The following is a 26,823-nucleotide window of genomic DNA, read 5'->3' on the forward strand; positions in this document are numbered from 1 at the left end:
TGGGGGGGGTGTGTGATGGCTGAGAACAGCTGGCCAGGAAAGGGTGTTTGCTGGAAGCTAAGTGGAACCAGATGTTGGGTGGAATCCTTTGGCACTCCTGCTGCTTGGCTGGGGGCCAGGAATGCGGCGTGGGGGGCTGAAGGAGGGGAGCCAGCGCGCACTCTCCCAGGGAGCTTCTTGCGCTGCACCCAGCCGGAATTGGGGGTGTTTGAGCTAAGCGCCCTGACAAGGCAAGAAGGGTGCCGGGGTGTGCCAGGCAGCTGTCACCGGGGTGAGTGATGGGTCTTTGGAAAGGGGTGGGGAGGAAGAAGGGGAGGGCTCCTGGTAAAAAAGAGAACCTGCAAAGTCTTTCGGTGTGTTCACTAAAGTTGATGTCCCTGTTGCTTTTGGGGGGGGGGGGGGGACTGGATGGCCGATCCTCATCCTAAAATGGGAGGGGAGGAGGATGAACCCTGTGACCCAAAGTAAAAAGGGTTGTTCTGTATTTAAGGCTTTCCCAGGTGAGCTCTGAGCACCTCAGCGTTAGCTGCAGACTTTGGGGGATTTGTTTATAGATTTTGGAGTCTCCGATCTGTTGACTTCCTCTCCCCTCTGAAGGCTGAAATTCTCTCTCGGCCCGTTTTGCCCTCTCAGGTTATCTCAAGCTTCCCTCTGGCCTTGTCCCCGGGCAAGATGGTCTGAAAGCAATCCAGCCTAGCTTTGAGAGGGTTTCGTAGGGGCAGGAGGGAAGATCCAGTGCTCAGGGAGTAGCAAATAAAACTCCAAAATGACTGGCAACGTTCGCACCAGTGGATTTCTCCCTCTGATCTCTAGGGAGAGTTCTCCCACTTTTGTGATCTTGTCCAAAGAAATCTGGAATTATTGCTTTTTGACTCACAAAACCTCAAGGGTGGGCTAGGCGCTGAAATCTTTTGTAGTTTCAATATGGAAAGTACAAAATGACTGACTGATGGTGGGTGCCTTAGAAGCTGCAACCTGGAACTTTCCCCCCATATCTCAAAACAGATTTGAGCTGCAGGTTTACACAGAGTTGCTGTCAGTTTGAGCTGACCCTGGGAAACCCTTCCCTTTCCTGTTCTGTATCTCAGGGTTTTTTTAAGTTTGGAAGTATTGCTTACTCCTAAAATAGATACACATTTACAGCCACAGTGGAATATATTAAGTACTAGGGAATGAAGAGTGCTGTATGACACCAAAGCTTATACCTTATGCTGTGATATTAGTGAACTCTGCCTTTTTTACACATATGCCCACCCCATATTCAGGAGTTTTTGGAATACCTTCCCCTCCAGAAAAACACCCCAAAGCACAGGCTGATGTTACCCATAATCTGTACAATGTATCCTGATGTTCATTTCAAAACACCAGTCAGACTACAGGGGGGATGTTGCTGCCCTCCATTCTCTATTGGTCCCAGAGGGTGAAGAGAGGTTTGCCTTCATTAAAATGTTTATATCCTGCCGTTCCTTATGGCTGATGGCAGTTTGAACAAGCTCTAGATTCAGGAACACAATTTGAGATGCTTCTTAATTCAATGTAACAGCAATCCTATTCTTCCCATGTTTGCTTGTCCCAATCTGCCTTTAATATCTCTGGATCCCAAGAGCTGCTCCCTGTGCTATAGATAAGGTGGCAGAGACTCTCTTAAAGTTCTGGTAGTTGATTCAGCTTCTTTTCTCCAGATCCAAACAACTTTGCACTCTGAGATGTTTGCCACAGAAGCTTAAGGTTTAAAAAGATGTCAGGACCAGCTCTCTGGGTGTGTTGTATATGTTATATGTATACATTAGATCAAACAAGACCTATATTTAGCTTTAGCTGGAAGGAATGCCGACACACAGGTTCCTTTCATCTCTTGAAAAGTGGTACATTTCTGAAATCAAAGATCTAGACCCACCCATTACCAGACCTGAATTTATTTTGAACCAATGCTTAGTATTAAATACAGTCCAGTATTTGGTGATGGCGCTCTTCCAACACCTCTCTTATTTCAGTTCTTTGATATCCTTTCTTCTTCCCTTACAGGTGTGAAGTTCAGGGGCAGGGCACAAGGCTGAACTAGGTGTGTGTGTGTGTGTTGGGCCTCAGATCCATTTAGACACGATTCCCTTTGATCTGGAAACCTTGCAGCCAGTTGTTGGAGTGTAAGAGTTCTCTGTGGTTACTCAGGAGTAACAGAAATGCATGCTGCACCTGTTCAGGAACATTTGGACCAATTTTAAAAATTCATTTCAAAAATTGCATTTATTACACCCTGATTTGTTTGACTATTCAACTCCTCCAAGTAGCTTAAGATAAGACTTTAACCTCCCCACCCCCACTAAAATAGAGGCAAACAAACTTCCAAAACAGGCAATCAATACACTAATGTTTAGAAAAATTAATGCCATATTCTGTTCAAATTTAAATGAGCCCCTCAGAGCCACTGAAACAGAAGACCTGCTTCATAAATACCCAGACGATACTCCTCACTCTCGTGCCACCACTGAAGAGGCCCTGTTGTTACTGCCCACTGTACTTCTTTCAACGGGGTACAAAGAGCAAGCCTGGAAAAGAATCTCAGTGGGCAAGTTCTATGGACCAGATGTTCCAGGGTTGAGACTGATGAGCCCTTCTCTTCCCCATGGAAGCACCAGCAGCTCTGTTGCAGAGGAGCTTTTTAGAAATTCTGTGCAGGAGACTTTCAGGGTGGTTGGAAATATTTCTTAGCAAACTCTCCAAACGTTCAGATTGAGAGCAGGCCAAAAGCTATGGTTGCTGAAATTACATCTCATCTCCAGAGACCAGTGTCTGTGGAGGGTGGACTCAATGGCATTGCCCCACACTGAGGGCATTCCCCTCACCAAATCTCTCGGAATTTCCTAACCCAGAGTTGGCCATCCTGCATTGGAACTAAGGAAGGGTTATGGCACAGAAGGCTTTGACAACTTCCCACGGCCAGCCTCTTTGACATTTCCATCCTCGATTTTGCTTTGAGGTTTATTTATTTATATTTATCTATTACGTTTCTACCCCGCCAATTTCCCGAGGGGACTCGAGGCAGCTAACATGTGAACATATAATGAAACAATGCAATGATATAAAAATATAAACATTAAAACCAATTTCCAACAAGGTGGCATAAAAACCTATGTAGGATCATAGAAGGCAGACGTGCGTGTCGCATCCAGACGAAGGCCATGGGGTGATATTAAAAAAGGGGGTGCCCGGCCAGCCTGGCAGAAAAGGCCCAGTGGAGCAACCCCGTATTTCAGGCTCTGCAGAATTGAGACAGACTCCGCAGGGCCCGGATGTCACTAGGGGGTGCATTCCACCAGGCTGGGGGCCAGGGCCATAAAATCCCTGGCCCATGTTGATGCCAGTCAAATATCCCTGGGGGCCAGGACCACCAAGAGGGTTCAGACCAGAGGGGCCTTTGAGGACAATAAAGGAAGAGGTGGAGCCAGATGATAGCCAATGCTGAGTCCCCCCTTTCTTCATGGTCTGTTGATCTCAGTTGTGGCTTGGTCTCGTTGAAACTTCGTAAGACTTGGGTGTGGGAAGGAGTTCAGAAGCAAAGGAGTGCCTCATGGATCTGGTGGCATAATGGATGGGTGCATGGTGGGTTAGGTGCCCCCCCTCCGATATATAGGGGTAAAGTTTGCAGAAAAAAATGAAAAGACTTTCCCATGGCACCCTTTTCTATCCATTCTCCACTGACATGTAGAGTTTCTAATGTACAGGTGGAGCCTGATGAGCTCCCAACTACAGAGATGAGTTCTTCTCAAGACGATGCCTGCTTTGGAAGGAGGACTCTATGTAGGTCTCCGCCATTAGCAGAGGGTCTCCCGGTCTCTCTGTTGCCCACGGCAGCCAGAGGATTTAATGGTGCCACACTGATGGTGCAGTATCACTTCAGTGAATATTTGGAAGTGACATTGATGCAATGTTCTAGGGTTTGGGAACAACTCTATGGTTTTAACACACAGTCTTGTCCAAATCCTGGAGAGCTGGATCCGTGTCATGCTGGCAATATGATACCGCTTCTGAGGTTTGCTGGAAGTGACACACTGTGGGTACAGCACCAATTCCCATCCCTATGCCCTCTCAGATAGTTGCCAGTCATCAGCTGGCAGACTGAACTTTATGTCATTGCACAGAGCTGAGGTCTACCCCCAAGCCCCATCTTCCCAAAGCTCCATCGCTAAATCTGCAGGAATTTCCCAGTCCAGAGTTGGCAACTCTAGTGCTACAATATCCTTTTCTTTTTGATATGGAGGTGGCAAAGTGTACACGGTATTCCAAATTTGATCGAACCATTTATGTATACAAGAATATTACAGTACTAGCAGTAAAGCCTATTATACAAACAAATAGAACAGATTCTAGAAAACTGTTGGTGAGTTAAAAGCACCCATCTAGGGGACCAAATCTTCCTGCCTTTCCTCCCCACTTGGCCTCTCAATTTGCTACAGAAAACCCTGCCTAATTATCCAGTTTTTGAAAGCTTACTTATAGCCCCTTCCCCCCCCCCCCCCCGTCCACATGCACAAATGGACAGGGTCCCTTAACTCTTTCTCAGGACGGTGGTGGTGTCTTCATCTTCGAAGATTTTTAAACAGAGACCAGATGGCCATCTGTCAGGAGTGCTTTGATTGTATGTTTCTGGGTGGCAGGGGGTTGGACTGGATGGATCTTGTGGACTCTTCCAGCTCGATGATTGTATGATTCTAGACTTACCCAATTCTGTGGTTAAATGTCTTCTCAGACAGGAAAAGAACTTTGCACATCTTCAGAGGCCCCCTATCCTTGGTGTCAAAATTTGGGAAATCACAAACTGGCATTCCTATTAGCGCAGGAAAAGATAATAATTTTGGTGCCTCCCAGCCTTTATTGCAGGAATCCCACTGTGTGCTGTGAATACACTATACCTCTAACCGGCCTCCTTTTCCCCAGGCATAAGGATGAAACCCATTTCATGTCTGCTCCTGGCAATGCTCCTGAGAGCTTCAATTTCACAAGAACCGGAGGAACCCGACACCTACATGGTAAATGGAATTGCTCCAGCCTTAAGATCTGTCACCCAAAGGAGGGTGTATTGTGGAGAGGGAGAGAATCAAGCAGTCATATACAGTTCATGCAGGAGAAGTCTATCAGTGGCTATTAGCAGTGATGGCTAAATAGAACCTCCATATTCAAGAACACTGTACCAGTTGCTTAGAAGGGCCAATAGGAAGGATTGACTTTGCCCACTTTTGGGGATTCCAAGCCACTTTTGGGGATTCCAAGCTATCCGGTTTGCCCATGTGGAAGACAGGATGCTGAGCTAATTGGACCATTGGTATAATCCATTAGAATTCTTCTTATGTTTATCTCACCCATTCATCTAGAAGGTACATAAAATGGGTTCTGATGGTTCTGAGATGCATCCTTGTGGCTGGCTAAATAAAAGACCAGCAAAGTTGAGAATGGGGAAACACAGAGCCCTTAACGCAAGCCCAAGCTTGGGCAGCTCTTATAGCCCCCAAACCTGTTTCTACTAGTGAAGCAATGTAGGAAGCTTCCCACCTTGATAAGATCTAGGATTAAGAGCAGAGGACAGAGCTTCCAGGTCAGTGATGTCTTCAACCCATATCAGCTCTGATCTTGTTTCCAGAAAAGGATGAAGGAGCAGTCCCACGGTACTTCTGAGCATGTGAGGAGTACCCTTCAGCCTCCCAACCAGCCACAATACATGGACGGGACTCACAAGACTCAGAAGGCAGGGTTTCCATGCTGGTCTGAGCCCCGCATTTCTCTATTCAGAATTTAGCTACTAGGTTTAAGACCACCAGAATAGTAATCCCAAATTCATAGAACTGTACGGCTCCTTTAAACTCTTTGCTTTTGTTCTTCCGTGCTAGGAGTGCACTGATGGCTACCAGTGGGACTCTGAGACCCAGCACTGCAAAGGTACCGATCCCAGAAAGTCACAGGGGTGGGGGTGGGAGAGGGCTCCTATGGTACATGGAGAACAATCCCATGTGTTTATTTCGACATCGGCACTGTTGACAAGGAACAGTCACTCCACCCCGTATTCAAATCAAGATAGAGTTTGTTGGCTGTCACCAAATCAAGATTTCAAACTATAGTTTGTTGCTAGTTTGTTAATCGGAGTTTGTACTAATGATGGTTTGCAGCAGTGTTTGAATTCACAAACCACTGTTTGTTAAGCAGCACCCCCTGAGAAAGGTAAGCTTCATTCCAGGACTGCCAGCACCTCCCTGGCTACTGGCAGGGGACAGGGTTGCCTTGATCAGCTTGGGATCAGCTCTGGAGATTTGGGGATGGAACCTGGAGAGGACGTGGACTTCAGCGGGGTACAGGGCCATGGACCCTCCTCCCTCCCAAAAGATCACTTTTTCTCCAGGGAAACTGATCTGTAGTCTGGAGATGAGCTGTAGTTCTGGGATCCCCAGGTCACACCTGGCAGCTGGCATTCCTATTCCTTTCTAAGAGCCGATGTTTATGCACAGCCTGGGACCCGAGTGTTTAAACTGAAGTTTGTACAAACAACAAGCCATGGTTTAAGCCAGTCAAAATGTCTGAATGCAACATTTCCAAACAGCTAGCAGGAAATCAAGTTAACATCATTCTGGGGCCAGCTATATAGCTGCACCCATTCTGCAGTCACCAGGAAAGAACAGGTGAAGCTTTGCATAGAAATGTCATGGTGAGGCAGGATTACAGGTGATCTTGAGACCACAGAGATCAGTTCACCTGGAGAAAATGGCTGCTTTGAAGGGTGGACTTTATGACATTATGCCCCACTGAGGTCCTGCCCTCTCCCTAAGCCCTCCTCTCCTCAAGTTCCATTCCCAGATCTCCAGCACCTTCCCAACCTGGAGTTGACATCTCTGTGGTGAGAAGAGGATCTTCAGGTTCTATATCCTGTTCTTCAGCACGTAAAGCTTCGACCTACCAAAACAGTCAGCACTTGGTTGATAGGTGAAATGGCTGTGGGTTTTGGAAATGAGTTTCCATCCAGAAATGCCAACTTTCCCATGAAGCTCCAAGCTTTGGCCACACAAGCCAAATCCAGGCGGGACCTGGTCTCCAGATGAAATATAACTAGTCTCCAGATGAAAACAGTTCCCCTATAGAAAAGGGGTGCTTTGTAGGGTGGACTCTTTGGCATTATGCCCCACACGTCCCTTTTCTCCTCAAATCCAGCTCTCCCTGCATTTCTCTCCCAAATCTCCAGGAATTTCCCAATCCGGATTTGGCAACCCTAGCAGAATCTATGCCTGCTACTTTGAAGAAGAAGAAGAGTTGGATTTATATCCCCCTTCCTCTTCTGTAAGGGGACTCAAAGGGGCTTACAATCTCTTTTCCCTTCCCCCTCACAACAAACACCCTGTGAGGTAGGTGGGGCTGAGAGAGCTCCAAAGAACTGAGAGTAGCCCAAGGTCACCCAGTTGGCGTGTGTTGGAGTGTACAGGCTAATCTAGTTCCCCAGATAAACCTCCACAGCTCAAGTGGCAGAGCGGGGAATCAAACCCGGTTCCTCTAGATTAGAGTACACCAGCTGTTAACCACTACAGCGCTGCTGCTCCCTTTGGAAGCCTGTGACTGTCATACTGTCACTGAAGCTGATGGGATACTAAAGGCCAAGGGACCTGCTGTTGGAGAAGCACTATCCCACAAGAAGTTACACAAGAAGGGAGTGTATGGGGAAGCCCACCTAACTCTGTTTTCTTCTCTCCTCAGACGTGAACGAGTGCGAGACAATCCCCAATGCCTGCAAAGGGGAAATGAAATGTATCAACCATTATGGCGGTTACCTCTGCCTCCCTCGCTTAGCCACAGTTATCAACGATGTCAATGCTGAAAGAGCTTCCCCTCCCAGCCCGCCCCGGCCACGGCATCAATGGCCCCCACATCCCGCCTCCCGACAGAACTCTTGCCCCCAGGGCTATGAGCCAGATGGGACCGGATCCTGTTTGGGTGAGTGAGAAATGGAGAGCGAGGGGAGAGGAGAGGTCACTGTTTGTTGCTGGATAATGAAAGATGGAAGTGGATTTGGCTTACTCAGAAGGTACCAAAATGGCTGGGCTGACTCCAACAGGCATAGCAGGGATCGGCCTGCCGTCTGGCCTGTTTCAGGAAAGGCTACTCGCTCAGAAAGGCAAGCAACTTGTGAAAACCAGCGAATCACTTGCTAAAATTTCTGGATGTACTCAAAGAAAATAACCACCAGATTTCCTGGTTAGTTTATGCTACTTTGATTCCCTCTTCCCACTTTCATTTAAAACATGCATACCCAGTTATGAACTACTGCCCATTGTTCATAAAGTAAATGAAGGGAACCAATACATGGCTTTCTCCCCCCCATTCAAAAGTGTAAATTTATAATTTGATTGTTCCTATTTTCCGGAAACTATCTACCACAGTCACAAAGATGTTAAAAAGCAATTTTTGTCTGGAATTGAGTGTCGTTTTTGACCACAGAGGAAGGCCATTTGGCTGAATTTGTTTATCTATTTGTTTTATAATTGTGTATGAATATGTTTGTAATGTAGGATATTAAGGGTCCATCTGTGATTGAAAACAATGGGTAAACCCTGCTGCTGGAGCCAGAGTGGTGTAATGGTTAAGCACATGTGAAATCTAATCTGGAGAACTGGGTTTGATTCCTCATTACTCCACCTGAGCAGCAGACTCTTTATCTGGTGAACTGGCTTCATTTCCCCACTCCTCCACATGAAACCTGATTGGTTACCTTGGGCTAGTCACAGTTCTCTGGAAACTCACTCAACCCTCCTACCTCACAAGGTGTCTGATGTAGGGAGAGGAAGGAAAGGAGTTTGTAGGCCACTTTGAGAGTCCTTGTGATTGGGAAAAGTCTGGTATAAATCCAAATTCTTCTTCTTCTTCCTCCTCTTCTTCTTAGCTGGATATGTGTGTGTGTATCTGTTTAACTATCTATGATGGATTTTGTGCAACAGAAATATAATGTGCTGCAGGTTGTTTAAAAAGATCCATTTTGGAATTTTGTGTTCCCACAGCACTTAAGAACCCAAGTGTTGCCAGCCAAAACGAACCTTTTTTCCTGCCTGCTGAACAGAGCTCTGGTCAGTTTCACAGTTGCACCTGCCATTTTGTGCGCTGCAGCAGATTCTCTGCGGGGATTCCCCACGGAGGTTACACCTGTACGCTGTAAAAAAAATAGGTAAATAAAGTTTGTTTTGCTTAGCGATCCCGCGCATGTGTTTTTTCTTTTGTTTTGTTTTGAGAGGAATGTCTGCAAAGCTATGCCGATGCAATTAGAGAAGCTGCAATATGTGCATATTTGTGTCGCTGTAGCTTTGCAAACATCCCCCTCAAAAAAGGTGGGAAAACAACATATGCGCAGGATCGCTAGGCAAAAGAAACTTTATTCATCTACATTTTATAGTGAAATCATGAGCGGAGGAGCTGCAAATAGAAGAAACCTCCATGGGGAATCTCTGTGGAGAATCTGCACACATCACGGCAGGTGCTTGCAGTGGAAATGAACGTAAGAGGTTTGGCAGGAGAAATAAAGCATTTCTAGCTGCTTTTGTTCACTCCGTTTGTTCCCCTGCATGAGGGGAAAAGATCTCCAGTTTAGTAAGTTTTGAAAAATCTGGGTTGAGAGAAGTAAAATGGGCTGAAGTCATTTTGGGCTCTGCAAAGTTCTTCTCCATGTGAATGAGTGTACAGGGGTGATAATAATACATGTTCGTTTAACAATCCTAAGATCTGGTTAACATCTTTGTTAAAAGTCCAGTTGAGTTAAAACTTTCTCAGTCCATTGAAGTCAACAAGCTCGAAAGGGTGTAACTGCACTGTAAGAAGCAATTTTAGTTTTCACATGTTTTGAAGTAAAGGGCTGGTTAGGAACAAGAAGATTATGCCCTGCCTCAGAGATGTGCCCTTTGATTCGTAATCTTAAAAGCAGACATCAGGTCCAGGAAGGCAAACAGGCAGCGTTTCTGCCCTGTAGCCTATTTCTGAATTACATGTTCCAGTACAAAATCTAAATGACCACTTCAAAATCCATGCTGTTCAATAGGAAAATTTCTGGTGCAGCCCAACTCTTGGGATGATGAAGTAGGAATTTAGCATATAGTTAGGCCAGCATGTCAATTAAACTAATGGGTCTATAGTTTGAAGGATGGTTTGTATTTTGCATGCCACCTGTTAGGTCCTTGAGATGTAAATGGGGCGGCACTGAGGGCGAGTCACATGTACACGGTTGTTGCAGTGCATGCTGGGAGTTCTGTGCTGGGAACTTGATTCCCAAGCACAGGGAGGCCTGATTTCAATCAGGAATGCAGAACATAGGAAGAGGGGCCTAAAGCTTTTCCATACCCCCATACCATTTTCCTGAAACCAGCTGTGTGTGTGCGGTGGTAGATTGTTTGCCCCACTGAGGAAATTTGCAAATAGTGAGGCCACCAACTGTGTGTGGCAGAGGTTGAGATTTGATCAAGGGACTTCCTCTGCCTCACAGCCCAGTCTCTAAACCACAACCGCACACATTTAACTTAAGAGCTCAATCTGCAGTGTGGTGAAAACCATACTGGCCTACTTTACCAGGCTGTTGGAAAGATTACGAGAAGCACGAAATATTATTATAATATTTGAAAGGAAACAGCAAATGGTACATCAGTCTTCTCAGACTACATGGGGAATAGCAGAACTCCTTTGACAGAGTGATGCAGCATCCCAGCTACTTCCAAGCAAAGCAATCATCTTTATCCTGGTGGGGCTGTGGGTCAGTGGTAGAGTATCTGATTGGCAGGCAGAAGATGCCAGGTTCAGTCCCTGGCATCTCCAGTTAAAGGGCTCAGAGTAGTAAGTGATGTGAAAGACCTCCATTTGGCAGAGCCACTGCTAGTCAGAGTAGGCAGTACTGATGTGATCACGTGACCCAAGTCTCTAGAAGTCTGATTAGAGTGGCTGTCTAACTCGCCTCCTGCCTTCCTCTCTGTTCTGAAAGAGCTGCCCTTCTTCCACATAACCTCGAACTCTGTGTGGTTTCCTTCCATTACAGACACGGATGAGTGCGAATACGACTTGCATGACTGTCAGCCCAGCCAACAATGCATCAACACACCAGGCGGCTTCCATTGCCAGTGCCCAGATGGCTACCGGAAGATTGGCACAGAGTGTGTGGGTGAGTCAGCCAGCCAACTAGCATTCCCTGTCTTGAAACTGAGCAGTTTCAGGAAGGTGATGCCAGGGTCAGGCCTTCTCAGCAGCCATGACCTGGAAGTTGTACCTGCAAAGTCCAGATGCACCAAGTGCCATGAGAAACTGGCCACTGCAATCCTTCCCTCCCTTCAATTTGGAGCTACATTTTGAAATTCCAACTATCTGTACACTAAAAACCCATCCTAAAATTGCAATGGGATTCTCACTGTCACCTTGCAGGAAAGACCAATGGCCGGAGAGCTCTTTTATCTGTTATTCCTTAATTCCATAAGGATTACATATTTCCTGTTAATCAAACTAACAGATGTCTTGCACCATAAACTTTTGTAGGCTACAGATGCATGCGATGAAATCACAAACCAATATGTACATAAGGGTGGGGGTGGAGAATGGAAAGGATTCTAGCCCAGAAAGCTTAGGCTGAAATAAATTTGATTCTCTTTAAGGTGTCACAAGACACAATTTTGTTTTTATCCAGCATTTTAGAAAGGGATCATCTTAAGAAATGTCTCTACAGAGCCAGCATAGTGACTTAGAGCAGTGGATTCTAATCTGGTGAACCAGGTTTGATTCCTCACTCCTCCATATGAAGCCTGCTGGGTGACCTTGGGCTAGTCACAGTTCTTCAGAACTCTCTCTGCCCCACCTACCTCAGGAGGTGTCTGTTGTAGGGAGAGGAAGGGAAGGCAATTGTAAGCCCAGTTTGCATTTAAAGCCAGTTTCACCGTTGGCTGCTCCAAAAGTTGGAAGTGATCCTAAAACCAAACTTAATGGACCAAGAATCAGTCTAATGTTCTATCTTGTTGCCCCACATCCTATTTTGCAGTGTAGCCAACCAGATAACTTCCGGAAGGCCCACAGTACACAGGCTAAACCAGGAGTCCCCAACATAGTGCCTATGGGCAACATGGTGCCTGCCAAGCACCATTTCTGGAACCACCAAATGTTTTTGCAAAGTGGGTGGGACCAGCAGGGCTTCTCATTGGCAATTGGGGTTCTGATTGACTGTGCAGATTCAAATAACTGTATGACAGTGGCCACTATAGAGATTTATTCTCCCCTTGTTACATGCACTTGGGCTATCTCTCTGGGCGTGTGACTACCCTCATCTCCCATGGTGGCTATTTTGTGGTTGTGACCAACAGCCAGGCTAGAATTCCAGAGGCTCAACCCTGAGCTAAACCTTCCCCCTGTTATTGCCTATCAACAGCTTTCAGTGGTACACTGCCTCTAAACAGGAAGGTTCCATCTAGCTATCATTATCAACTGCCGTAGATGAAGCTATCCTTCCTTTAATTTGTTAAATGTTTTTAAATGTTTGTAACAAAATATTTACAAATATATTTACACAATTTACAAATGGGGTGCTCTGTGGTTTCCGGGCTGAATGGCCGTGTTCTAGCAGCATTCTCTCCTGACGTTTCGCCTGCATCTGTGGCTGGCATCTTCAGTGATTCCGGCCGTGAAAGCCTTCGACAATACAATTTACAAATGTTTGTAAATATTTTTACAAACAGATCCAGAGGGGAAGGGAAGGCAGTTGTAAGCTGTTGTGAGACTCCTTACAGTAGATAAAAGTGGAGTATGAAAACCAACTCTGTGTCTTCTTAGGCAGTCAGTGCTGGATTTAGATGAACAGAGGCCCTAGTTATTCCACTTGTGAGGCCCATCCCAGTGCCTCAATCTCAAAACTAGGGGAAGATGGAAGAGTGTTTTAAATAAAACTGAGGTCCCTTCCACATATGCAGAATACTGCACTTTCAATCCACTTTCAATGCACTTTGCAGCTGGATTTTACTGTGCGGAATAGCAAAATCCACTTGCAAACCATTTAAATTCAATCTCGACCAAAATCAGTTTCAGGTAACCGGCTCAAGGTTGATTCAGCCTTTCAAGATCAATAGAATGCATACTCAGCTTGCTGGGGGTAAAGTATAGATGACTGGGGAAAGCACTGGCAAACCACCCCGTAAGCAGCAGTGGCGTAGGAGGTTAAGAGCTCGTGTATCTAATCTGGAGGAACCGGGTTTGATTCCCTGCTCTGCCGCCCGAGCTGTGGAGGCTTATCTGGGGATTTCAGATTAGCCTGTATACTCCAACACATGCCAGCTGGGTGACCTCGGGCTAGTCACAGTTCTTCTGAGCTCTCTCAGTCCCACTCACCTCACAGGGTGTTTGTTGTGAGGGGGGAAGGGAAACGAGTTTGTAAGCCCCTTTGAGTCTCCTTGCAGGAGAGAAAGGGGGGATAGAAATCCAACTCTTCTTTGTCTTCTTTTTAAATGCCATAGTCATTAAAAAAGGCATAAATGTGTAAGAAAGGCCTATGACAGTGTCAAAAATATTATACACCTTGGCCAGAGGCCCCTTAGATTTTGAGGCCCTAGGCTTAGGCCTGCCAAACCTATAAATAAATCCGGCACTGGAGGCACTAATGGGGAATGTGACACAATGACTATATTTTCCTTCCCTCTTGCAGACATTGATGAATGTCGATATCGCTACTGTCAGCACCGCTGCGTCAATTCCCCTGGCTCTTTCTCCTGCCAGTGTGAACCTGGCTTCCAGCTGGCCAGCAACAACCGTTCATGTGTCGGTAAGGGCTTCTCTTTGACTCTCCTCCTCCCTTCAAGGCTTCAAGGCAATGTAGACCTTCAGGTCTCCAATATGGTGTCGTTGGGCTCCATGGCCCATGCTGACCCATTTCCTGGTGGCGGTGCCCACCACCAAGTGCTTTTAGAAAGTGGGAAGGGCTGGGTGGGACTTCTGCTCAGAAGAGCTTCTGAGTAGCTGTGCAGATTATTGAAAAATTGCTTCTGCAACAGCTGCCCACACAAGACAAGGGTCTTAACTGCCTGAGCTTCTGCCTGAATTGTTGAAGAATTTTGCAAGACTTCACTCCCTGACATTTTGTGGTTGGCTCCCCCTCAACAGCCGTTTTCTGGTATGCACACATTCCTGGGTCAGAAGTACATTACAAAAATATTGGTCGAATCCCCACTTGAAATTTGCACACAGATCCAAACCTGTTCGTTGTGAAACCGTGTCCTTTTCATCGGAGTTTCTCCCTCCCAACCCCAGCGAGCACACAGCAGACACACCCAGTTGCAGAACTCTTAGCAATCCCCATTACCAGGCAAGCTCGCTGCGCTGGTCTCCCCTGATTGGCTGGCATGCCTTGATGGGGCGGGACCTTTTCCCACTGCGGAAACATACATTGTAGGGGCATGATAAAAAAACAACAACGTGTAAAAGTTTAACGTTTGTTTAACTGTGCAAACAGTCAATAATTACCTGTGTCAACCATTAACAATTCAAAGTTATACGTTTGACTGTTTTAACGTTTGCGTCCCCTTCTGCTGGCCGATCGCAAAAGCGGAAACAAAACCAAGGAAAGGCTGCGCGCGCATCGCAGCGCTGATTGGTTGCCCGAATTCTGCGTCACACTCCAGGGCAGGAAACAAGTCAGGGTTTCAACCCTCATCCCTCCCCTCGGATCAGCTCTGAGCTGTGTTAATGGGGTCTATGCCACTTGCAACCAGGTCCTGCCGGAACGTGGATTAACAGGGAGAATGAGAGCCAGAAACAGTATCTGCCACGCAAGCAATGGGGAGGTCGTCCCTCAAACCTGGTTAGTTTGTGTTCTGAAACCTGGCTAAGACAGTAGTGGGGATTCGACCATTGGGAATCTTTGCTCCAGAGCACAGCTGTGTCTTACAGTGATGCAGGGCTGATACAAGTTTGTTCCTGGAAATTCTATCCTATTATTATGTCATATATTATCTGGATATTTGCAAATATTCAATATCCGTATTTGATGTCAGTATTTGCTATCTGGTTTCAGCATTCAGTCACTGACATATTTAGTATTTTGGAGTGTATTAGAGTTGCAAACCTAAGAGACTTCCCTATTTGACACCTGTCAAAGGCTTGGATCCACTGGAGGGTTTTTTTTCCATGGAAGGAAGGATTTCCACTCATGCAGTGAAACTTTCTGCTCCTTGGGGACAAGGGATGACTAGAAATAGTTCTGGGAGGGCATTTTGCACTAAAATGGGATGGGAGAAGCAAATGCTGCCCTATGCTGCACGAGTGGAAATTCTTCTGTACATGAAAATGCTCCAGTGTATCCAAAGCACAGTTCGGTTTTGTTTTGTTTGCAGTTCAGTCACAGCTGATTTATGGGGACCACTGGTGGGATTTTCAGAGCAACTGTTGAAGATAGTTTGCCATTGCCTGCCTTTGTGTCTTGACCTTGGTATTCCTCGCAATCTCTTATCCAAAGACTAGCCAGGACCGACCCTGCTTAACTTCTGAGTGATGAGATCAGGCAAGCCAGGTCAGGGAACGCACCCACATACAAAACAAACAAAACCTTTATTTTTACAGTACAGTAAACCTTAACAAAACCTTTATTGGCGTATTTCAGTGATGGCGAACCTATGGCACGGGTGCCAGAGGTGGCACTCGGAGCCCTCTCTATGGGCACACGCACACAGAGTTCGTCATGTGGGGGGCAGAAAATCACCCCACACACACACACACATATCTAGGCTGGCTTGGGCCACTGTGCACGATGTGCGCGCACCGCGGTGAGCAGGGAGGACTCAGCTGGTGGACCTGGTGCCTGTGCTCCGGGTGGCTGCCGCCTGAGGGGCGGGCACAGAGGAGGCAGAGATGCTAGAGAGGCACAGAGCGGTGTGCGCACGACTTGCTGGAGGCTAGAGCAGGCTGGCCCCTGCTCGAGCGGGTGGGGCGGAGGAAGAGGGAGCCAACCGGTTTTTTCTAAACTAAAACCTCAGCATTCAGGTTAAATTGCCAGGTTGGCAATTTGCGATAAATAAGTGGGGTTTGGGTTGCAATTTGGGCACTCGGTCTCAAAAAAGGTTCGCCATCACTGGCATATTTGTTTGCTTTGAATCTGTGTTTTAATGATTGTACACTGCCCAGAGCCCTTTGGGGATGGGGCAGTATATCAAGTTTGAATAACAAATGAATAAATAAATAATATTTATTTGTTTATTTTTATTTATCGGGCTGATAAACCGCTCTCCCCTTAGGGGCTCAGTACGGTGCAATCATAGATTGATCATACAATAGACATATAAAATAAGTCTCATAAGGCTAGCACCTGTAACAAAAACTGAGCAATCTTCTCCAGAGGGAAAGAATCAACCCAGAAACCGCATCATAGTGTGGCTTAAAGGACCGTTAGTCTTGGGTAAGAGAGGACAGCCATCTCTAAGCAGAGAATATTTTGGGCAAATGAACAGAATGTGTTCAAGAGTTTCGACAGAAGTTGAGCAGTTTGTACAGACTCTGTCTGACTGGGGTAAATAAAGAAATATGTAAGGCACTTTTCAAGTTTCAAGACAATAATTTAAGTATCTGAATTTCTAATCTGAAATCTTGGGAGGGTTTAAATGGTGAAATTTGAAACTTGGGTGAATGGTTAATCCCTGTAAATTTTGACTTTCTACAATAAGGTCACATTTAAAAAAATGCCAGAAAGGATAGAGCCTTTTAAAGGAACCGGAGGTGTTTAGACAGCTAAGACTGACTGACTGAGGATGGGCCAGGAAGCCTCCGGTTTCAGTCACATCCTTTGCCACTTTCCCCAGATGTGAATGAATGTGAGATGGGTGCCCCATGCGAACAGCGCTGCTTCAACACCTATGGGACGTTCATTTGCCGATGCAACCAAGGCTACGAACTGGATCACGATGGCTTTACCTGCAAAGGTAGGTAGGTGGGTCTTCCCACATGCCCCTTCCCCTGCCCCTGCTCCTTAGCTGTGCCATTTGATTACCCCTGTCTGTACTTCTCTTGATTATGCTTGCATTTTACATTACCTCTCATCCTGTATTTCATGCATGACCCTTTGTTCCTGCTGTTTATAACCTTCCCCCCTCCCAGGAATGGACCAGTGGCCTCTGTGCCCACCTCTTCACACCTCTAGTGCTGCTGGTTGCCCAATGATTTACAGCGGGGGCGCAGAGGGGCTAAAAGTGGACCCATGTGGGGGAGCAGTGGGGGGTGGAAAATGGCCCCAGGTGCCATTTTCTGCCGGTATGCCTCTGGTTCCACACTGTGGTGGCTTCTTGCTGGTTTGATGCTATGGCATTAACATCTCTTCTGTGCATAAGAACAGCTCATTCAGGATCAGGATCGGGTTCTTGTGGCACACTTCAGTGACAGCAGCATCCCCACGGTGAACGCGAGCATGTCATCACATCTAGTTTGCTCTGTCTGTATAAGTTCCATTGTATTTAGTGGGCCCTGCTGCTGAGTAACTGCATAGGATTGCACCATGAATCTCCTGCATCACAGAACTACTTTAGATGGTGAACACTGTGTCCCTACTCCTTGCCAAAATAGTTCAGATGATTAAAATTCTCAGTTGTCAGTGTTGCATCCGTCATGGGGGCAGCATAAACAGGAATTGAGTTAATTTGTGTAATTAATTATTGGTTACCCCGGAGGGGTGTCTGGTGATGGAATTTAAAAGGGAGCCAGAGGCTGCGTGCAAAGGACCCCCGTCGGGCAGAGTGGTAAACTGCAGTACTGCAGTCAAAGCTCTGCTCACAATTTAAATTCAATCTCGACCAAAATCAGTTTCAGGAAACCGGCTCAAGGTTGATTCAGCCTTTCAAGATCAATAGAATGCATACTCAGCTTGCTGGGGGTAAAGTATAGATGACTGGGGAAAGCACTGGCAAATCACCCCGTAAGCAGCAGTGGCGTAGGAGGTTAAGAGCTCGTGTATCTAATCTGGAGGAACCGGGTTTGATTCCCTGCTCTGCCGCCCGAGCTGTGGAGGCTTATCTGGGGAATTCAGATTAGCCTGTGCACTCTCAATATTGTTTGGTCTGGGTGACCTTGGGCTAGTCACAGCTTCTCGGAGCTCTCTCAGCCCCACCTACCTCACAGGGTGTTTGTTGTGAGGGGGGAAGGGCAAGGAGATTGTAAGCCCCTTTGAGTCTCCTGCAGGAGAGAAAGGGGGGATATAAATCCAAACTCTTCTTCTTCTTCTCTTCATAGAAGAAGAATTTGGATATATACCCTGCCTTTCTCTCCTGTCTTAAAATGGCTTATAAACGTATTCCCCTCCTCACACAGACCCCTTGTGAGGTAGGGTGGACTGAGAGAGTTCCAAGAAAATTGTGACTGACCCAAGGTCACCCAGCAAGCTTCATGTATAGAAACGAGAAACAAATCCTGTTCGCCAGATCAGAGTCTGCCATTCTTAACTACTATACTGGCTCTGTAGAGACATTTCTTAAGACTATTCCTAAGCTTTTCCCATGGGGTGTCAGGAGATCAATTACCCACTCCCCTTTCCCCTGACATTTGCTGTGGGGCTGCAGTTACTCTCTGCAAAGGATTTGGCTTTTGATGGCCCAGGTTTTTGCCTAGTCCCCATGACTCCTATCGCGGGGTGGGGGTGGGGGGGTTGTTGTTTTTTAAATTATATGCAGTTGAATAAACATCTCTGTGCAGCTCTGAAGCTATACTCTCATGTTGGTAGCTGGTGCACGCATACAAGCAGAGCTGAGTAATGCCCCCTCCTTTCTGGGCGGAGGGAAAGGGCATCATGGTCAGGAAAAAATGGAGAGGGAGGAGTACAACAAACCTGAGACCGACATGGTGCACTCATGCAGGTTTGGATTCTCAGCAAACTGGAGGGAAAGGTCACAATTTGCCCAATTGGGAAGATCAATTTTCGCCCATCAAAAGCACAGCGGCATCGGAAGTGTTGCGTAAAGTGAAAATCACACCCGGATAATGTAGCGAATATGTAAGCCAATTGAAAATCTGCCCCGACAAGGAGGTAGGCTTGCTGCGTGGAGAAGCCCTGGGTGTAAATGGCTTGTAAAAGGGTTTTGCTCTGTAAGAAAGAATGAACACTAGAAGGAAAAGAAGCACAGAAGTCAGCAGGAACAAATTTGAACTCTGCCTTCTTAGTTCAAATCCCCAATTCAAATCTCACCTTGGCCATGAGCAGCCCAGAAGGCCAACCGCTTTTTTCTCCCAGTGTCTGGACTGTTTGCTGCTCCTCATTTGCAAAGTGAGAATAATAATACTGGTTGGCCTTTGAGGGATGTTGTAATTATTTCTGCCTAAGTATGTATTTATTTTGCCCTTTCTCAAAAAACCTCAGCACAGTACGTGTTGTTCTCCATTTTATCTTCACTGGCTCAAAGGCACCCAGCAAACTTCACTGCAGAGCGTGGATTTGAACCCTGCTGCTATTCAGATACTAATTCCACCACACGGGTTGCCAACGTATTTTTATCACTTGAAAAGGAATTGTGGCAGTACTGAAAATGTACATAATACTTTCACAATGTTTCACATACATTGTCTTGGGAAAATGCACCAATCTTGTGCAATGTCAGGGCAAGCCTTAGAACAGTCCTGTAAATTATCCCAATAATGTATCTATATTGTACTTGGGGAGCCTCACGTTGTTAGCAAGAGTCAGTTTTAAACTAAAACTTTGCTTAATCGCTATACCAATTCCCAGGCTTTCTATTGCTGCTGCCGCCAGATCTCCTTTTTGCAGAATAGTCTCTAGGGGATTTTCATTAGTGTTCATCTCTCTTTCAGTTTATAGAAAAAAAAAACATAAGACTCACCTTTTGGAGATGCATCATTGTTGCTGTTTTTCTTTAATACCCGCTCTCTCCTGCCGAAGCGTGCTCAGAGCATAGTGCTCACGGTATAGGTATACAATAAAATCACATAAAATGCCATACAAAATAGTAATATAAAACGAGTCGTATAGTGACGGTGCTAAAAACTTAACCGAGGGTAGAATAACTTTCTGCCCCTTTCCTGACGTGATAAAAGATGAAAGAAAAAGGGAGGGAGAAACAAATTATTTATTTGTATACATTGCAGGGTGGGGGGGGGATATGGTGCTAGTTTTTTCCCCTGCATTGCTTGCTTTTTGTTTCTAAAATGTTCTGACGTTTTCATCTGCTTTGTGAGCTGCCTTGACTTTTGGAGGAGGCAGAACAGAAGTATGCACCAAATTCTTAACGGAACAGCTGGCCACAAAGCCGTCATTGCGTGCCTGATTTCCTAGCCCCACATCCAGACAGCTGTTATTATCCCTGAGTTTAGATCACTGTGATTTGAGAGGCTGTTCTGTACAATTCAGTGTCTGAGTGACTCACTAGGACAGCCTGGAAGCCTGACCGAGACTGTTTTCTTTGCTTTCCAGACATAGACGAATGTAGCTATTCCACCTACCTGTGCCAGTACCAGTGTGTGAACGAGCCAGGGCATTTCTCTTGTGCCTGCCCACAGGGATATCAGCAACTGAGCACCCGCCTCTGCCAAGGTAATCTACTACAGATCCTCCCTTGTGATTGAAGGGCGTCAGGAGTCCTTGAGTTAAGGCAATTACCTCACTTACTTTTTAAAGACCGTGCCATTCTCACAATTAGGGTAGTTGATGAATAGATTCCCTTCATTTTCCTCATGCTCGCATATAAAACAAGGGTTCTGTTTATGGAAAAGAAGCTTGAAAATAATTCAATTTTACAAGAGATCTTTACTCCCTAGTCAGCTAAGAGCTATTTTTAGACACGTTTATTCACAAATCTGGCTTACGTCACAGCAAAGCCATACGATTTCATGTAGAGGATAGCCATCAAGTAGGCATAACATTAAAAGTTTGCCCTCTTGAACGATTTTTTTAAAAAAATCAGATTTCTAAGCAATGTGGAATCCTGGAAGTTCTATATTTTCCCCCAGCAAGAAATCTGATTGGTTGCTGAGTTGGCCTGGCCTAGTCTTTCTTTTCATGATTGGTTCTATAAGCAGCTTCATGTGGACCCAATCTGTTGGTCTCTCAAAGTCAGCATTGTTTACTTTGACTAGAATTCCAGAGCTTTGGGTCAAGGTGTTTCACCTACTTACCTGATCCTTTTGACGGGAGGGGCCAGGGACTGAACCTGGTACCTTCCACATATGAAGCAGATGTCCTACTGCTCAGCCCCCAGCCCCACTCTATGCCCTGTCTCTGTGGACAATTCCAACATGCAGCAAGATCAAAGACGTGGATTTGAAGGAGGCCCACTGCCAGGGCTGGAGGTAATGAAGCGAGGCTGACAGATGAGCTGGCAAGTGATTGGCAGGCTGGTGAGAGCAGAGTTGGATGACAGGGAAGCAGATAGAGGGTTGGTATGGGTGGTCTAATGATAGCTTGGTCTTAAGTCCAAAGACATGAGACTGAGGAGGTTGGCTGGGCCATAGGCATTATATGATTAGGTGGAATCTCATTGGCTCCTGGTGTCACCTGACCTTTATTGATGACTGTAACAGCCACTTTTGGCCATCTGCAATGGTGGAATTGCATTGCAGCAGAGAGGTCAACAGCTCCTTTGTCTTGCAAACTTCCACACAGCAAAGTGCCTGGATCTATCTTTAAGTACTTCATTTATACCTTGCCTTTTCCCCCAGTGGGGATCCAAAGTGGCTTACATCGTTCGCCTGTACTCCATTTTAATTCTCACAACAACCCTGTGAGGTAAGTTAGGTTTAGAATTTGTGATTAGCTCAAGCTTCCATGGCAGAGTGGAGATTTGAACCTGGATCTCTCAACACCTAGTCCGGCATTGTAACCAGAAGCTCTGCTTTTAGATGTTTAGCCCTTTTCACTTATCCAACCAAGTACCTGAGCTGATATAATCCCTAATGTTCTCATCTGGGAAATCCCTGGAACAGGGAGTAAGCAGAGAGGCTGGCACTTAAGATTCCTTGTTTGAGGGAGCCAGGAAACCGCGGGACGCTTGACTGCTTTCGTTCTTCAGTGTCCAACACAACCCTCCTTCCTCATTTCTTCTGCTTTCCTAGATATTAATGAGTGTGAAACGGGAGCCCACCAGTGCACTGAATCTCAGAACTGTGTCAACTTTCATGGTGGCTATCGTTGTGTTGAGAAGAACCACTGCCAGGAACCATATTTGCAGGTCTCTGAAAAGTGAGTATGAACAGGAGGGGACAGAGAGTTGTGGAGCTGTATCTCAACATGTGATTAACTTGTGGGACTCACTGCCACTAGATGATGTCTAGCTTAAAAAAAAGAATTAGAGAAATCTGACATCTATAAACCAAGATTAATAAATGAGACCTCCATGTAGACAGGCAGTATAGATCCAAGTAGCAGTTGACAACTGCTGCCCCCAATGCCTTACTTGCAAGCTTCCTAGAAGCATCCAGCTGGCTACAATCAGAAATAGTATGGATGGACCTTTGTTCTTAATACAGTGAGGCAATTTTTACATTCTTCATTTACATATTAGCAGAGCAGGGTGAAAAGGAAATAACTCTGTGAGACTTGCGTGCTGCACTGCTCAATTACAAGACTTTAAGGTAAGCGCTAAGATGTATTCCTCCCAAACTCAAATACTTTGTTCCCGCCACAGCCGCTGTCTCTGCCCAGCCACAAACCCTCTCTGCCGAGATAAGCCATCATCCATCGTCAACAGATACATGAGCATCACAGCAGACCGAACGGTGCCCTCTGACATCTTCCAGATCCAAGCCACTAGCGTCTACCCTGGTGCTTACAACACTTTCCAGATTCGCTCAGGAAGTGACCAAGGAGAATTTTACATCCGAGTAAGTTGACTTCTCAGCAATAGGAAAGACTTCTGCTACAGCTTCCAATTTTCCTATGCTACTTAGTAACTGGCAACAAACTGAACTGATGTTTGCTTTCTTGCAAATCTTGCAGCTCAGCATCTTGGTGGCTAATCCACATCAAATTCACACAAACCGCATGCAGACTCCTGTACCCCGGCTCCTTTTTCAGCTCTCTTAACTACTCTGGTGTAAAAGTCCAAACTGATGGTGTCTGCCTTGCTTCTTTTCTCCCTGCAGCAAATCAACAACATAAGCGCGATGTTGGTCTTGGCCAGGCCTCTGACAGGACCCCGGGAATTTGTGCTGGATTTGGAGATGGTCACCATGAATACCCTGATGAGCTATCGGTCCAGCTCAGTGCTGCGCCTTACCGTCTTCGTGGGAGCCCATTCCTTCTAAAGTAGAAACATCCCCTCACCTGGCTGGGAGGGAAAGTGTAAGTCTGATTTCCAAAATGGAGGAGGCCACCTCAGTCACGCCACCTATTCCGTCCTCCTCAAAAACTGCCTGCCGCAAGTTCTTTTGTGTTCATTTAGTTTAATAATTAAAAACCTGTCACAACAGGCAAGCCAACAACCAAAATGGTAAAAGGTCTGGAATCCATGTCCGCTGAAGAGAGACTTAGAGAGCTGGTGATGTTTAGTCTGGAGAAGCAAAGATTAAGGGGGGACATGATAGCTATGTTTAAATATCTGAAAGGACGTCATGTCAAAGAGGGAGCAAGCTTGTTTTCTGCTGCCTCAGAGACTAGGACAAGGAGTAGTAGATTCAAGGTGCAGGAAAAGAGACTCCACCTAAATATTAGGAAGAACTTTCTGACCATCAGGGCTGTTCGACAGTGGAATTCACTGCCTTGGAGAGTGGTGGAGTCTCCTTCTTTAGAGGTTTTTAAACAGAGGATGGATGAACATATGTCAAGAACGTTTTGACTGTGTGTTCCTGCATGGCAGGGGGTTGGACTTGTGGTCTCTTCCAACTTTCTATGATTCTAGGACACATTCCAATTGGTAGTTGGTCCTCACTGAAGTTTATTACTTATTCCTAGCTTGCCCCACTCTGAAAGATTCTGGGGTAGAGCAGTAAATTGTTTAGTATTTCTCTTGTGTGGTAAAGATACCTTGGTAGCTGTAGCAGTTTTTGCATCCGTCTAACCCATAGTCCCTGGCACTGGGAGGAGGAGGTATAACCTACAATTATTCAGGGGCGAGTGAAAAGCACTCTGTACATTCCCAGAGCCTCCTGTTGTTATTTGTGTTTGCATTCTGGGCTTAGTCCTGAAATTCAGACTAACATAATTAATGTACAAGTTAATCGCAGACTGAAAGTGGAACTCTGTTCTGGGGCTTAACCCTTGATATGTGGTTTCTTTTCTTCCTTGTGATAATTTCGGTGACTTCATGCACAGGCACTTCCATATCTGTTCAATGAGACTATTCCTTCTCTCTTCCTTATTAACTGCTTTGTGAGTACCAGGGCTGAGCCAAGATTCTGTGACTGAGCTGAACCAACCCATAGAGGCAGCTGTCTGGGAACTTTCGCACATGAAGAATAATGCACATTCAATCCACTTTCACAATGGTTTGCAAGTGGATTTTGCTATTCCGCACAGTAAAATCCAGCTGCAAAGTGCATTGAAAGTGGACTGAAAGTGCATTACTCTGTGCATGCGCGAAAGTGCCTCTGTGCTAACAACAAACCTTGAAGGGGAATCTAATCTGTTCTCTGTTCTCCCACCTCCACTTGCAGAAACTGCCTGGGCAGAGAAGAAAACTGAGAGACCAGAAGGGGACAACCCAACTGCCAGGGAGGGAGCCTGCCGCCTTGCACCCTTCCCAGAATCATCAATAGCTGTGACTGGATAAGAGGCCTCCAGCAGCCAGAGAGGTGGCTCACAGCCCTCTTGCTCACCCTGGAAACATCACCCAGACCCTCTTTGAGCCTCAGCGGTGTCAGCCATGAACCTTTGTCTCCTGCTCCCAAGGAGGGGCGGGGGTGAAAGAGAGGACACCCACCCCCTGCAACTTCAAGCCACGAAAAGGACTTTGGACCCTGTTGCAAATTCTTCCATTTCTGTTTTCTGGTTAAAAAGAAAAAAGACACACAAAAATTAGTAAAAGGTCTGAAAAGAAAACTCCTCGGAAAGATTCTGTGCCAATGTGCATCCCATCCAGACTGCTTCAGACAACAGTCAATTTATTGTCAAAGATTGCCATTGCTGAATTAACTGGCCGTTGTGGGTTTATTAGACTGTGTGGCTGTGGTTTTAGCACCTAATGTTTTGCCCACATCTGTGGCTGGCATAGATATGGGCAAAACATCAGGCTCTACCACACCATGGTCACACAGCCCAATAAATCCATACCAGCCAATAGTCAGTTTGATCCCCATCTATAAAAGTTTCCCATCTACAGCTTCCCAAAATCTATTTATACTCCACCAATCCTGCTCTCTTCAGGACCTTACTGAATAATATGTTTTCCTTCTAGCTTTTGGATACAAATTGCTTTACCCAGCGGGGGGCTGGTGGGTAGATCTGCGCATGCATTTGTGATCGATGGAATGTAGCCCCAAGAGATTATTTGCATGCGAGTATATAAACCATTCTAGTTGAATTGGCACCACACCCCCCATCAACTCAGACACATTCCTTTTCATCTTGGGACAATTGGCACATTCTGTCGAACACAGTCTTGAGTCAAGGTGCCAAGGCCTGTGTGTGTGAACCAGCTCTGTACCCCTCACAATTGCTGTGAGGGACTGATCCCACCCATCTATTAGCCCTGCACCGTGTTGCTGGAAGTGGCCAGCCAAACAGCCTAGCCTGGGGAGTTCACAAAGAATAACAGGGAAGGAGTTGATCCTGTGCTTAGTAAACTGGTGAAGAGTGGGAACCAGGAGTGTTCCAGATCTCAGCTATAAACTCACTGGGTAGGCTCGGACCAAACTGCTCTCCTTCACCGTCCCTACCTGCAAAATAAGATATTATAATGTTGGCCCTTCACCCAAGGCTGTTGTAACAACTACAGAACAGTTTGGAAACACTTAGAACCTACAGAAAGCCTGATATAAATACAATGGTCCACCACCAAGGTATATTGCTTCTACACATGGAGGCTCCATTTCTAGCTTGAACAGCTGAATTGTCTCACATGACGGGCAACTAAGTGCAGGCATCTTGGATGGTGATAGCTAGCAGAAGTTGCAGGCAGATGGGTCGTTCAACATGCACGTGCAGCTTCTACTGGCGGCTGGCCCTTGTTTTGGACTGGGACAGCCACCTCTACGTGCTACCAACAGCCTCTTCTTCCAGTGGCTTCTTAAAAGTCACTTACAACGGTAACAGTGTGGCCTCATCACGTGGCAATGAGTTCACAACGTGTTAAAGTACAAAATGTACTTGCAGACTAGCTCTTCCTTTCTTGGGCAAATAAGTCATTCAAATATATATTTTTGGAGAGAGATGCTGAGAATCATTTCTGCCACCGCAAATTCCTAATTATTCTGAGGGGAGAGGGAAAAATCCAGCTGGGAAAGGGTAAAAAACTGGTTAGCAGAATCACTTGGATTTTGTACACTTACAAAAGTATTGATTTTTAAAAACTTTATTCATGGGTGAGGCACAAATTAGCTTAGCATTAAAGGCAAACAGAGCAGTAACTGTTTATTAATAAATGGCTGAAATTAGGCATGGCCCGGAATGAGGCATCAGTGACTTAAGCAGTCACTGAAAGGCCGCCAGAAGTCCTGGCCGTTTTTTTCCAGTGTCCCATTAGAAAGGGCAGTCTGCAATGCGAACAAGGTGGGACACTGAAATGTAGACAGGGAGAAAGTCCAAATATTTGTCTTCAAATATTATATATTCTTCCAATGGCCCACTGGAACTGTTTTAATGCTTCCCTCTCCCTCTGCCATTTGAGGGCACCAGGAATACAGAGAAAAGGAATTTGCCTGAAAGACTGACCTTCTTTC

At 46.0% G+C, this 26,823-nt stretch overlaps 1 protein-coding gene across 2 annotated transcripts; it reads left to right on the forward strand.

Annotated features, from left to right (window-relative positions):
• Positions 1 to 24,985, forward strand: EFEMP2 (EGF containing fibulin extracellular matrix protein 2). 2 transcript variants are annotated; one of them, XM_048514795.1, is made up of 12 exons: positions 1 to 271; positions 4,936 to 5,027; positions 5,883 to 5,931; positions 7,729 to 7,965; positions 11,039 to 11,161; positions 13,676 to 13,792; positions 16,818 to 16,937; positions 20,426 to 20,545; positions 22,063 to 22,189; positions 22,635 to 22,830; positions 23,092 to 23,290; positions 24,601 to 24,985. In XM_048514795.1, exons 1-11 carry the CDS (start codon positions 16 to 18, stop codon positions 23,251 to 23,253), a joined length of 1,599 nt encoding a protein of 532 aa, XP_048370752.1. In that variant the 5' UTR covers positions 1 to 15; the 3' UTR covers positions 23,254 to 23,290; positions 24,601 to 24,985. The 2 variants fall into 2 exon arrangements, with proteins under 2 accessions (XP_048370752.1, XP_048370759.1); XM_048514802.1 differs by lacking the exon at positions 1 to 271 and adding an exon at positions 351 to 2,062.
• The last annotated feature ends 1,838 nt before the right edge of the window (positions 24,986 to 26,823 follow it).

This window comes from Sphaerodactylus townsendi, linkage group LG01 (assembly GCF_021028975.2).
Source record: "Sphaerodactylus townsendi isolate TG3544 linkage group LG01, MPM_Stown_v2.3, whole genome shotgun sequence".
NCBI classification, from domain to species: domain Eukaryota; kingdom Metazoa; phylum Chordata; class Lepidosauria; order Squamata; family Sphaerodactylidae; genus Sphaerodactylus; species Sphaerodactylus townsendi.

Bases quoted from the DNA above. Each gene is read 5' to 3' on its own strand.
- EFEMP2 (XM_048514795.1), top strand. From the start codon at position 16: ATGGCTGAGAACAGCTGGCCAGGAAAGGGTGTTTGCTGGAAGCTAAGT. The intron at 5,028-5,882 runs GTAAATGGAATT...CTTCCGTGCTAG, and splicing joins AGGAACCCGACACCTACATG to GAGTGCACTGATGGCTACCA. The intron at 22,831-23,091 runs GTAAGTTGACTT...TTCTCCCTGCAG, and splicing joins AAGGAGAATTTTACATCCGA to CAAATCAACAACATAAGCGC.